The 13,556-nt window shown below is 34.5% G+C and overlaps 1 protein-coding gene across 2 annotated transcripts in view; it reads right to left on the bottom strand.

The window, feature by feature from the left end:
* Positions 1-3,982: 3,982 nt before the first annotated feature.
* The window catches only part of ADAM9 (ADAM metallopeptidase domain 9), a 188,742-nt gene continuing 179,168 nt past the window's right edge, over positions 3,983-13,556 (bottom strand). The window contains exons 20-23 of one of the 2 annotated variants that reach the window (XM_077152534.1): positions 13,361-13,448; positions 11,656-11,691; positions 6,700-6,767; positions 3,983-5,344 (exon numbers count right to left, since the gene is read on the bottom strand). In XM_077152534.1, coding sequence (XP_077008649.1) covers positions 5,251-5,344; positions 6,700-6,767; positions 11,656-11,691; positions 13,361-13,448 — 286 coding nt within the window. In that variant the 3' untranslated portion in view covers positions 3,983-5,250. The remainder of the gene's footprint in view (positions 5,345-6,699; positions 6,768-11,655; positions 11,692-13,360; positions 13,449-13,556) is intronic. The other variant, XM_077152535.1, reaches the window with a different exon arrangement.

Raw genomic sequence — 13,556 nt, 5'->3', positions numbered from 1 at the left:
CTGTATCTCCAAAAGTCCATGTATAGGCGTCTGCTCTCTCCATCAGCACTCTAAGCATCTCCAAATATCTGTGTCTGAGCTTCCTCTAAAATGTTACCCCTTTTAAAGGACTCCAGTAAACTAATCAAGATGCATCTTAAATGGGTAGAGTCGCATCTCCATCTAACCAAAAGTTCACACCCACAATTGGTCGTGCCACATCTCCATAGAAGTAATCTCATCAAAAGGTCACACCCACAATTGGGCATGTCACATCTTCATGGAAACAATCCAATCAAAGTTTCCACCCTAAATTATAGGTCTGCTCCCACAAGATTGGATTAGGAAAAGAAGATGGCTTTTCTGGGGTATATAAGTTACAAACTAGCATACCATCCTACTAACATATTAACCTTCAAACTCAACTTTTGAACAAAATGCCCTAAATTTCAGTGGAACAGCAAATCAAAACTGTCCCCATCATAATTAGAAACTAGACTGAAAAAGTCGTGCAGGAGAAACTTAAGCATAAAAATTTATTCTCTCCGATATAACTCAGACTGAAAAAAAAAGACTTGGTGCTTAGAGCACATTTTATTCAAATATCATATAGCATTTTAACAGTCTGTAGGGATATATCAACTTTGTATAATAAAGGTCTAGTGCTGATGGCCTGTGTTCTTATTCCAGTCCTGCCATTCATATAAGTTCCCTGAACCCTTTCCTCATCTGTAAAATGGAAGGGGTTGGACTGATTGTATCCGAGGTTCCTTCCCACACTCAAATTGTAAATACTAGCACTTTGCACTTGTAAGTCAGATAATGCCCACAGTTACTGGCACAGTCAGGTTAAACAACCTGGTCACTGAATATACTCAAGTTGCTTTAATATATAATATATTATACATTAACAGGACCCTCTTCATTAGACTTTGCCCTTTACTACATATTTACTAAACCAAATGTTGCCATACAAATAATTATTTAAATATGAACCTACCCAACATGTTTTATGTACACAGAACATCTATGTTGTTGTAAGGAAAGGAAACGGCTGCTGTTTACTTCTTGGTGCTAACATCATGAAAGTACAGTATGAAGCTTAAATTGTAAATAGAAAATGAAAAGGGGATCGGGTGAACTAGCATTCAATTCTGAACAGTTATTCACTAGAAAAAAAATTAATCATTTTATGCAAATACATGTGAGACTGAGATCTGGATACCAAATAAAAATATGTAATTATCAAAAAAAACTTGATATACACACACACACTAAAGCTAGTATTCTGGACTGAACTGTGTACCCCATAAAAACATGTTCAAGCCCTAACCCAGGGTGCTGTGAAATTTGTGAACTTTATTTGTAAGTAAGATATTTGTAGATGTTATTAACTAAAATGAGGCCAGACTAGATTAGAGTGGGCCCTAATCTGATATGATGGTGTCATATAAGGGATAATAAGGAATAGACTTTGGACAAAGAGGACACAACAAGATAGATGGCCAAGTAATAGGAGTAGAAATTGAGGTATGTCCACAAGCCAAGGAATGCCATCCACCAGAAGCCAGGGGCAAGGCATGGAAAGGATTCATTCTCCCTGAGGAGGAAACACAGCCTTACTGACAACTTGAATTTGGACTTCTAGCTTCCAGAGCCAAGAGAGAATAAATTTCTTAAATTTCTGTTGTTTAAACGAGCTAATTTGTGACACTTTGCTACAGCAACTCTGGCAAACTAAGATAGCTGAGTTTCTACAATAGTTTTTTTTTTTTTTTTTTTTTTTTTAAAGGAAAGACAGAGAGAAGGAAGGAAGGATAGAAGGAAGGAAGGAAGGAAGAAAGGGAAACATTTTTAAACATTTTCTTGTTTTATTGTATTCTGTTTCTCCGTTTTTGTTACATGGGCTGGGGCCGGGAATCGAACCGAGGTCCTCCGGCATAGCAGGCAAGCACTTTGCCCGCTGAGCCACCGCGGCCCGCCCTACAATAGTTTTTAAAATAACAAAATCTTTTTAGTTACACATGCGAAAGAAAGATTCCAAGAAAAGGAAGAGTGAGTAGATTTTCACATTGTTTGGAGAAAGCCTGCTACAACTTATTCCAAGCCCACTGCCAAATGTACTTCTTAACCAGGCTGTTTCTACTTTTTCTCCAACCAACCTGGTTCTTCACAGACCCTTGGCTAAAATTTATGTGACATCATTTTCTCCTTCAGTAATTTCTTAATACAGATGAATATACTTTCATTCAGGTAGTGAATGAGCTAGATAGAAAAGATTCTTGCCCATGATTATAGTACAAATATTCCAATGAAAATACTAACCAAATTGCTCAGGACAGTATTTAAAACTTTCTAAATTTGGACCCCAGTCTGCCGCCTCCTTTCTCCTATTCGCATCGCTTTGGCTACTCTTATTTCTGATCTTTTCTGAACAAAGCCTTAGTCACTTGGGATGCAAAGCCTCTCTCACTCCTTCTCTCACCCCCACAGTGCATCTACATGCACTAAAAATCTCTTAGTTCTTTCCAGAGCCCAAAGACTGAACTAATATCTCACGCTAATTAATAAAGGTGCAGCCACACAAACTAAAGGACCCTGTGCGAAAGCTCATTTAGGGAATCAACACATCTGAAGTGACAGTTGAGATGCAGTTTTATGAATGCACAGGATTTCAACAGGGTGGTCTAAGCCTGAAAAGAAGTAAAAAAGCACGCACAAAAACAACAACAACAATAAAATATACCTAGCTTGTATATCAATAGGAATAGCCAATGATATTTTGGCTATTCACTGCTTTTTAGGCAACAGTGGAGCCAAAAAAGGCATCACCTTACTTAACAGCAGTTAGAAAAATAATTACAGCACAAACTTAGACAAGTAAGTTAGTGGTAAGTAGCCAGAGGCTATTTTGAATGGCAGACTTCTAGTTCCTTTTATTTCTTCTAATTCTTTCCCTCTCTTTAAATTTCCTGTTTAAATCTTTAATATAGCAGACTTTGTATTATTTGTGTATATGGCTCTCCCCATAACTAGATTACATACTTCTAAAAGGACAGGATGTCCCTATCCATCACTTCTATATAATAGCACTTAATAGAGTACCTGAACATGGTAGAATTTAAGTAAACACTTATGGAATTTAATAAAATTTGTTTTGTACCTAGAAAATCTGGATTGCACTAAACTACATGATTAGAGATCTGAGCATCTCCTTAATAAAACAGGAAAATGCAACACCCTCAACAAGATAAGTTTGTAAGCATATAGTCAAACAGTGATATTTTCATTACTAAAACTTCTTTAGCAGATGACAAGGAAGTTATTATTTTTTAAATTTTGAAGTGGTATCAATGACCAAGAAACTCTGCAAATTTTAACATCAATGCAAAATAAATCAAGATCAAACCTAAGTGAAAGATAGACAAAACAAAATAACAAAATATATCTGAAAATAAAAGAAGTTCCAATTAGAGTTTAGAAAAACTTTCTAACTATTCAAAGATCCAAGGAATTATCTAACTCCAAGTTTTAAGTTATATAGTTAATATATTATCAACTGTAAAACTTCAGTAATATGCATTACAATTGTAAATTTTAGGCTATATGAGTGAAAGGCACAAACATTTTAGTTCTTATATGGATTAATTCAGAAATTTTAAATTGAAATGAAGAGATATTCATTCCAGATTGCTAACAATTTTTAATATGTATCTCATCAATGAAATAATGGGTTATCTTCAGAGAACTGAAATATTCTGCCTTATTCAAAATTAAGCTGTTTTCCTTTAAAACCAAAAAACCATTATGCAAAATTCGGCAAAAGTCTGACGAATTAATGAGATAATATCTATAAAACTTTCACTAGTATTTTATCTAAAAAAATAATATTTTAATTAACAAAGTTATAAATACTGGAGCATTTAGGAAGTACATTTGAGTATTTAGGAAGTTACTAGGAGACACAAAACAGAATTTCAAATATTTTATTTATTGCAAATGTTATATTTGTATATATATATATGTATATATATATATATTTATACTTATATACACACACACCCCAAAATTGTTTTTTGAAAAACTAAATGAAATTCAGTTAATAAACCTATTATTAAACTTTATTATGAAAGATTATGAAAAAATTGTAGTTTAAAATTGTACTGCCCATATAATTTCTTTCATCATAAAAATTCATTTTTAAACACAGCTGGCAAGATACCAGATATGGACACTTTTTTTGTACTTATCTAAGAAAATCTTTTTTTCCTTCCTTTCTGCAGTCTAATTTCTTTGAAAATATTAGTGACAACAAAGACATGATCCAGCACACCTTAGTAAATGTAAACATTCTAAATGATATTAATAGCAAACTTGGAAAATTCAGATTTTAGACTTAATTTTAAAGTGCTTACAAAATTCCAAAGTGGTTTTAAAACAGCTCAACTGATTAAAGATATTATAATTGTTCCTGCTTTATTATTGCCATGAATCAACAGCATATCTGATTAGATCTATTAAATACTTCGTACCTTAAATCTTAGAATTTGCTTAAAATAATAGTGCTATTGTAAAATGATGCCATGCTTTAACATGATTAAGAGTAGAAATTATAATGTTAATTGTTTTAATATTCATTGTCTACCACTGAGATCACAAAAATTAAAGCTAATAGTTGTGTGTGAATATACACACACTTTTAGAGTACTTTATACCTTTAAAATAATATTATGACATCTTAATTGTGGTTTTGTTCATTAGTCTGAAGACAGCAATGATGATTATTAGTTGTTCAAGATGAAAATATTAGATATTACTGGTAGCTAATTAATCAGTTTTCATAGGCATTAGATTATCACATGTTCAAACCACCATCTATAATAATGATAACAAAGGTCAAAAATTCAGATTAACATTTAAGCACATAATGACAAAACTTAAACCAATACAGTTAAGTTGAGAATCATTACAATATGTTCAAAATAACATAATCTATGTTAAATGCATTAACCTCACAGATGATCTAACAAGGCTTATTCAATGATGGAAATACAAACATTATTCTAAATTCCCTGGGTTTACTGTATTTCATTATATTTTTCAATTCCCAAAGCTTGGTTCCTGTTTTTCTGTATCAGTAAAATTGTTTTGTGTCATTTTGTTCTCATCCATAGTTGCAGCAGGAGGAAAAGCTTTTCAGGAAAACATCAGGAAAGCAAAGATAGTATTAGCTCAGTTCCCTGAAGACATCAGAAAAGGAAGGGTGAAAAATCAAGTGAGGGAACTATATAAAGGGGGTGCAGGAGCAGGGCGAGCAGGAATTAAATTTCCCTGAGATGAAACTTTCGGCTGTGGTGGAGGCGGCCTATAAGGGAGGAAAAAGGATAGTTAATAGTCTGTTGTAGGGCTAATAATGCTATATTCATTATAAGCTCACCAGAACACCACCCTTACAGTCCCTGACAATAGTTGAGGCTACTTTATATTCTGAAATTATTATTAATATGACAATTCAATGGTTAAAGGGCTTCAATTGGACTCCAAAATGAAATAGCTACCTTGCAACTTAAATCAGTGTTACTCTATAATCACTAATATCATATGAAGGATTATGCTTGTTTATGTAGGTTTTTAAAAGAATAGCACATGAAATTGTAAAACAAATTGTAGAAGACAAATGTAGGACTTTAGATAAATTAAGCACTTGTGCTATCAGATTTTAAGGACAGCAAATTACTGCTAAGTATATACCTAATTCTGTTCATACACATAGAGCTGAAACCCCAGCTCTCTCAAACATACTACCCAGACTGAGAATTAAATTTGCTATTACTACATACACCTGCCCTTCTCAAAAATCCTCATACTTTTACCTATGGACATCCTTCCTTAACCTCTTAACCAGCTCTAGAATTCCTCTTTGATTCTTTGTTTTATATTCTCAGTATCTGCTGAAATTCTCAATCTTTACTTTTAATTTTTTTGATATATTCACCATGATTATTTTAAAGCCCATGTCTGATAACTCTATTAACAGGCTACACTTTTTCTATGGCCTGTTGTAAATTATAGAAATAAGTTGAGGCTCTAGTTCACCCTTACCCCTGGGCCCCAACACAAAGCCTGGGGTGTTTGTTAGAGTACCTCCTCCTTCACAGAATTCCACCTTGTATCTCCTCTGCCCTATGAATTAGCACTTCTCAGCTTCTTAGCCTTTCAGCTGTCACTTTCAGAATAGGTAGATGCATCTAGGACAGAGAAGTGGCCTCAAACGCTGGGCCTTTTTTGAGGACCTGTCTCTGAGCCTCCTCTTTTAGAACTTAGCCCCACAATTCCTTACTTCCTTGAAACCTCTCTGATGCCTTGAAACACATGTTTTCTTATATTGTCTGGCTTTTTCACCTGTCCTTAGTAGGATGGTTAATCCAACTTATCTGGTTATTTTTAAGGCCCTTGCTTCTGAATTTTTATGCACAACAAAGGTTACAGCAGCAGTTGATTTTATGCTTTCTCAGGCTTCTTTAACATTCATTTTTACATTCTACTAATATGACAAACATACCTAAGTGTTCTTCAAAAGAGTTTCTGCAAATAGTGTTCTATCTAAACTGTTGGCAATAAATAAGTTGCTCTAAATTAAATTAAAACATAAGGGAAATTATTAGACATTAATCCTTGAGTTTTTTCTGGTCTAGTAATCTAAGCAAAATCACTTCAGACCTTGATGGGAATTGCTGAGGTTGCTTGGCTGCATAGGTTGGTACTGGTAATCTGTTTGCATATATAGGCTAAAAAAAAAGGGGGGGGGACAGGAAAGGATTATTAGCACAATGAACTTATAAATATATCTTCTATATAGTTTGCTATTTTCCACATAAAAGTAACAAACTTAAATCAATGAACAGCCTACTTACTTGAAATGCTAACATTTAAAAATATTTTGCTTATTCAGCATATCTTTCCCAGTAGATGTAGAATATTTAATTATTTTAAAGCTGTACATTTTTTTAATTAAATAATATCTAAGTATTATAATCTTGGTTCAAATCAACCACATTAGTTAAAAGGTAACATATTTCCTATGTCAATATATTTTTAAATAAATTCTTCTAAAAATTTGTTGCCAAACTTACATAGCTACCCATTCTGTATCTAACCGGTACTATGAATACCACTAGTCTGTAATCCTTTATTTTGGAATTCATGATATTCTTCCTTAACAAGATAGTTTGAAAAAAGTTTGACAACAAAGTGAAACCATGTAACATGCTCTAAATAAGAAAATGAAAATCAAATTTTTTTAACATACCACATTACACTAGGAAAATTCAGCAAAGATCAGATGGAATTAGTAAAATAATGCTGAAATGACCTTGATCGAGATTCTCTAGTATCTACTAATTCCTAAAGCTCTGTGAGAGGCAGAATATGCAAAGTGTTAGAGAACAGCTTGGGCAATTTCAGAGTCTTGTCACTTCACCAAACAGGGGTTCTGTGACTCACTATTTCTCCACAGAATGATTTTCTTGTACTGTAAAAACAGGATGCAAGAAACTGTCTTCATTGCTTTCCACCAAGCCCTAGAAGTAGCTCTTTCAAGGGACAGTTAAATTCCCCTTCTTGGAATTTATCTGGTAAATACTTTTACATGTATATAAAGATATATGTGCAAGAATGGTTGATGCAGCATTTTTTTTTGTGGTAACAAAACTGGAAACAACTTGCTTTTAAAATTATGGCAAATCCATAAAATGGAATGGTATGCAGCTATTAAAAAGAATGAGGTACAGGCTCATTATTGGCAAACAGTGGACCACATGTCCAGAGAAACCTTTCAAGCATAGAGCATCTAAAATGATGGTTAAAATATTTAAAAGGTATTTTTAAATAATTGGCTGAGTTGGAGGGGAAGTGAGAAAAATCTTAAAGGCAAAAATCAAGAAAGTATGACTGAGTCCAGAATATGGAGCAGCATTTGCCTGTGTGAGCATCTTCCCATCCTTGGCAGGTCACAGTATCCGGTTTTGGCTACCACACAGACACAAGAGAAAAAACCTGGGACCTGAACTATACGGAAGGCTGAATATAAGGCCCAGACCCCAGAAAAGTGATATCCTTATTGGGTTAACCTTAAGAAGACACATATGTCCCCAGGAAGAACAAGTGAAGACAACTGCCTATATAAGTCACATTACTGTTAGAAGGGGAATTAAAAGAAACTAGTTTCCGTAGAGGATTTCTTAACCACACATTCATCCTCATAAGGGTCTGAAAGCCAGAGTTCATAACACTTGCATGGCCCAAAAAACACCAACCAAAATTTTAGTTTAAAGGTATCAAAGATAGGCAAGGCTCCCAGCCATGTGATTAAGGAAAAAAACTCTCACTTGGACCCCACTATAATTCAGGACTTAAATAATTCCCACATATAAAGTTCTAAAGACGATGAATTTACAACCAATATCACTGTGCTGGTTTGAAAGGATGTATGGACCTTAGAAAAGCCATGTTTTAATCTAAATCCCATTTCATAAAGGCAGGATAATCCCTATTTAATACTGTATGTTTGAAACTGTAATTAGATCATCTCCCTGGAGATGTGATTTAATCAAGAGTGGTTGTTACGGTGGATTAGGTGACGGCATGTCTCCACCTATTTGGGTGGGTCTTGATAAGTTTCTGGAGTCCTATAAAAAAGGAAACATTTTGGAGAATGAAAGAGATTCAGAGAGAGCAGAGCAGAATGACATAGCCATGAGAAGTGAGTCCACCAGCCAGTGACCTTTGGAGATGAAGAAGGAAAATGCCTCCCGGGGAGCTTCATGAAACAGGAAGCCAGAAGAAGCTAGCAGATGACACCGTGTATGCCATGTGCCCTTCCAGGTGAGAGAGGAACCCTGACCATGTTCACCATGTGCCTTTCCAGATGAGAGAGAAACTGTGACCATGTGCTTTCTCACTACAGAGAAACCCTGAACTTCATCGGCCTTCTTGAACCAAGGTATCTTTCCCTGGATGCCTTTGATTGGACATTTCTATAGACTTGCTGTAACTGGGACATTTTCTTGGCCTTAGAACTGTAAACTAGCAACTTATTAAATCCCCCTTTTTAAGAACCATTCCATTTCTGGTACATTGCATTACAGCAACTAGCAAACTAGAACAGTCAGAAAGCACAGGAAAAAACAAGCCACCATGAGACAGTTGGCTGGAAGAAACACCAAACCACAGAGGCCACTAAGACTCCAGACATTAAAATGATCAGATAAAACCTAAAGTAGGTATGTTGCATATATCTAAAGAAATAAAATATTTAAAACTATAATGAAGCTTCAAAAGACTATGACAAATAACCAATCAGATTTGAAATAGAACCAAGGAGAACTACAGAAATGAAAAATAGAATTACTGAAATAAGATACTCAATGAAAGGGTTAAACAGCAGATTGGACATACTGAGGAGAGACTTAGAGAAGGACAGTAAAGTCAACGTAATTACTATGAATAAAACACACACACATAAAGATGGGAAATATCAAAGAGAAGTTAAAAGACATGCAGGAGGCGGGCAACAGTGGCTCAGTAACAGCATTCTCGCCTGCCATGCCAGAGACCCAGGTTCGATTCCCAGAGCCTGCCCTTGCCAAAAAAAAAAAAAAAGACATTGTGCTGGTTTGAAAGGATGCATTTTCCCTAGAAGAGCCATGTTTTAATCAAAATCCCATTTCATAAAGGTAAAATAATCTCTACTCAACACTGTATATTTGAAACTGTAATCAGATCATTTCCCTAGAGATATGATTTAATCAAGAGTAGCTGTTAAAATGGATTAGCTGATGACACGTCTCCACCCATTTGGGTGGGTCTTGATAAGTTTCTGGAGTCCTATAAAAGAGGAAACATTCTGGAGAATGAAGGAGATTTGGAGAGAGCAGAGAATGCTGCGGCACCACGAAGCAGAGTCCACAGCCAGAGACCTTTGGAGATGAAGAAGGAAAACGCCTCCCAGGGAGCTTCATGAAACAGGAAGCCAGGAGAGAAAGCAAGCAGATGACTTGGTGCTCGCCATGTGCCCTTTAGCAGAGAGAGAAACTGTGACTGTGCTTACCATGTGCCTTCTCACTTGAGAGAAACTCTGAACTTCACTGGCCTTCTTGAACCAAGGTATCTTTCCCTGGATATCTCTGATTGAACATTTTTATTGACTTGTTCTAATTGGGACATTTTCTCTACCTTAGAACTGTAAACTAGCAACTTATTAAATTCCCCTTTTAAAAAGTCTTTCCATTTCTGGTATGTTGCATTCTGGCAGCTAGCAAACTAGAACAGACATGGAGAACAGTGAAAGGCCTACATGTCTGATGGAACTGCAGAAGGAGCTAACAAGAGAAAATGGGACAAAGACAATATCTAAAGAAAAAAATGCAAAGAATTTTCCGTAATTGTTGAAAAACATAAATCATCAGACTCAGGAGCCTGCAAAGAAGCTTTAAAAATCAATATCTAGACCAATCATTCTCTGAGGATAAAGATCTTAAAAGCAGCCAGAGGGGGAAGACATTTACTTAGAACAGCCATTAGACTAAAGGGTAACTTCCAAATTACAGAGGAAGCCTAAATGTAACCCAAGTTCTGAAAAAGAAAAAAAAAACCTGTCAGTTTAAAATATTTCAAGCAGACAAAAACTGAGAATATCACTACCAAAAGGATCTTCACTTAAGGAACTTCTAAAAGATGTCCTTTGGAAAAATGATACACCAGAAGCAAGAACTAAAAAAGAATGGTGAGCAAAAAAACGAAGCTAAAACTTTTAGAGCATTTAATATGTGCCAGGCACTCTTCTAAGTGTCTTATATATATATTAAACCATCTAATTCTCAAAAAGAATCATTTTAAATCAGTATTTTTTAATCTTCATTTTACCCATGAGGAAACTATTATGAAGAAGTTAAGAAACTTGTCTAAAATTACAGCCAGTAAAAAGACAAGCCAGGATTCAGTCTAAGCAATATGACTCACAGTCATGCTCTTAACAAGTTTACTACATGGCCTCACAAATCTAAACAAATATTTTATGATACAATAATTATATCTATATTGTAAGATTTTAAAGAAAGAATTCAAATACTAGAAAACAGCAGCATATAAATCAGTAGGAGGTATTCAAAATTAAAGCATTCTAATCCTATGTTGTTTGCAAGAAAGGGATTTAATTTTAGACTTTACATTAAACATGCATGTTACAATTATAAACAAAAATCTTTAAAAAATAGGAATAATGTATCTAATTTAAGGACCAGCAGAGGAAGAAAATGAAATGGGCCAGGAGGGGAATTAAATCAACCCAAAAAGAATAATTAAAAAGGAGTTGGGGTGGAGGGAATAAATGGAAAAAGTAGAAAAAAATGAAATTAAAATAATATGGCAGAAAACTATATTAAGTATAATCAATGTAAATGGACTAAAGTCTCCAGTAAAAAGACAAAGATTGAAAATTTTTTTTTATTATGAGTTAACTTAAAACACAAGGAGGCGGGCCATGGTGGCTCAGTAGGCAGAGTTCTCACCTGCCATGCCAGAGACCTGGGTTTGATTCCCAGTGCCTGCCGATGCAAAAGAGAAAAAAAAACACAAGGGAAGGGTGGTGCAATGGTGGCTCAATGGCAGAGCTCTCACCTGCCATGCTGGACACCTGGGTTTAATTCCCGGAGCCTGCCCATGCCAAACAAACAAACAAAAAACAACAACAACCACAAAAACACAAGGAAAAAGAAAAGTTTAATGTTAAAAGATATGACACAAATAGTAATCAAAAAGAAAAAGCTGATATCACTGTATTAATATCAGACAAAATAAATTTGAGATGAGAAATTGTATTTCCCAGTCTCAGCACTTGACTATTAAGTTGATGACGTCAACCAGAATGTGGAGAAAAATAAAAATGTATCAAGGATGAAGAAAAGGATATAGGTAACTTTCAACTAACATGCATATGAACTGTGTGGCCATCCTAAATATGGAGTGATACGGAAAAATCTTCAAGATACAAAGTTAAGAGGACAAAGGACATAATATTTTACTTCCCTTTTATAAAGGAAAATGGGGTGGATAACTCCATAGATATGCATATACATATGTATATAGAGTATACATGATGAAGGATATCTAATCATTTCATCTCTACATAATGGGAAAGAATACAAAAGTCTGACAATACTAAGTGCTGTCAAAGATGTAGGTCAACAGGAATGTTCATACTCCACCAATAACACAATCACTTAAGGGTATAACCTTTTTGGAAAGAAATTTTGGCAATTCTAGTAATGATGTGAATATTTTTCAGATGAGTAATTTTTATTCCTATATGTCCTAAGATTGGTGCTATCTGAAAGAATTGTCTACAATGCTCAAAATGCTTTATATCTGTGCTGTCTACTACAGTAGACATTGACCACATATGGTCTATTGAGCATGTGAAATGTAGTTGGTGCTAATGAGGAACCAAATTCTTAATTTTATTTAATTCAATATTAAGTTTAAGTAGCCACATGTTTCCAGTAGTTATCTATTACACAGCACAGTCCTAGATCTTCCACATGTGCATTATATGTTTAGAACTTTCATCTTAGCCTTGTTCATAGTAACGTAAAACTAGAATCTAGTCATGGAAAAATATATTTAAAAATTGTCTTATATTTATTTAGCATAATAATATCAAAGCAGTGAAAATGAATGAACAAAAGTTACATGTGTCACCAGGAATAAGTAACAATGTGATATGAAGGGGAAAAACAGGTATATGTGTAAAACAGCATTACAAAAAGTTTATGATTATAAACTTTTTTATATAAACAGCATTATAACAAAGCATTATAAGAAGTTTAAAAACAGGTAATAGTATATTAAATTTTGCTTAGGGGTATATGGAGATGTAGTAAAAGCATATCATTATCCTAATGCTCCCTAATGCACTCACAGGAAAAGGCTAAAGCAGGGGATTAACTGTTCTGAGACAATTAGGCCCACCTCAGGAGTACCAGGTCCTTGGCAACATGTTCAAGGAGAACCATGTGTTGAAAACACAAAGACAGCAGATAACAAAAAATAGAGTGGTAACAAAAATCTCATGTCATTTCCCACCCTTACTTACAAGGCAAGACATTCTTAATCTCTGGATGTCTTCTTTGGTGTTGTATGAACCAGGGATTCTATGGTATTTTAACTAACCCAGAGACCAGCTAGAATACTACTTAAGTCTTACGAAAGTACCTATGTTTAGTACCTACGTATATGTGGTCATTATTATTTTTTTAATCTTCAAACAAGCAATGCCTTAATATAGTTTTAAAAAAAGAAAAATTATTTTTCATTTTAAACTTACAGCGTCTCTGGGAGGAGTCACTGGAGTAACACGTCGAGGCACACTCACTGGCTGTCTGGAAACATTTGTTTGATTTTTGCCATCTGATCTGAAAGATATAATTACTTTTGAGCTAAAGATTAAAAAGTTTTTACATGGCATCATATATATATACCTTATATTTTCCAAATAAGTAATGATGTTGGTAGTAGTAGAA

Source organism: Tamandua tetradactyla, chromosome 3, assembly GCF_023851605.1.
Source record: "Tamandua tetradactyla isolate mTamTet1 chromosome 3, mTamTet1.pri, whole genome shotgun sequence".
Taxonomy (NCBI): Eukaryota; Metazoa; Chordata; class Mammalia; order Pilosa; family Myrmecophagidae; genus Tamandua; species Tamandua tetradactyla.
This window is presented reverse-complemented; position numbering and strand designations above follow the sequence as displayed.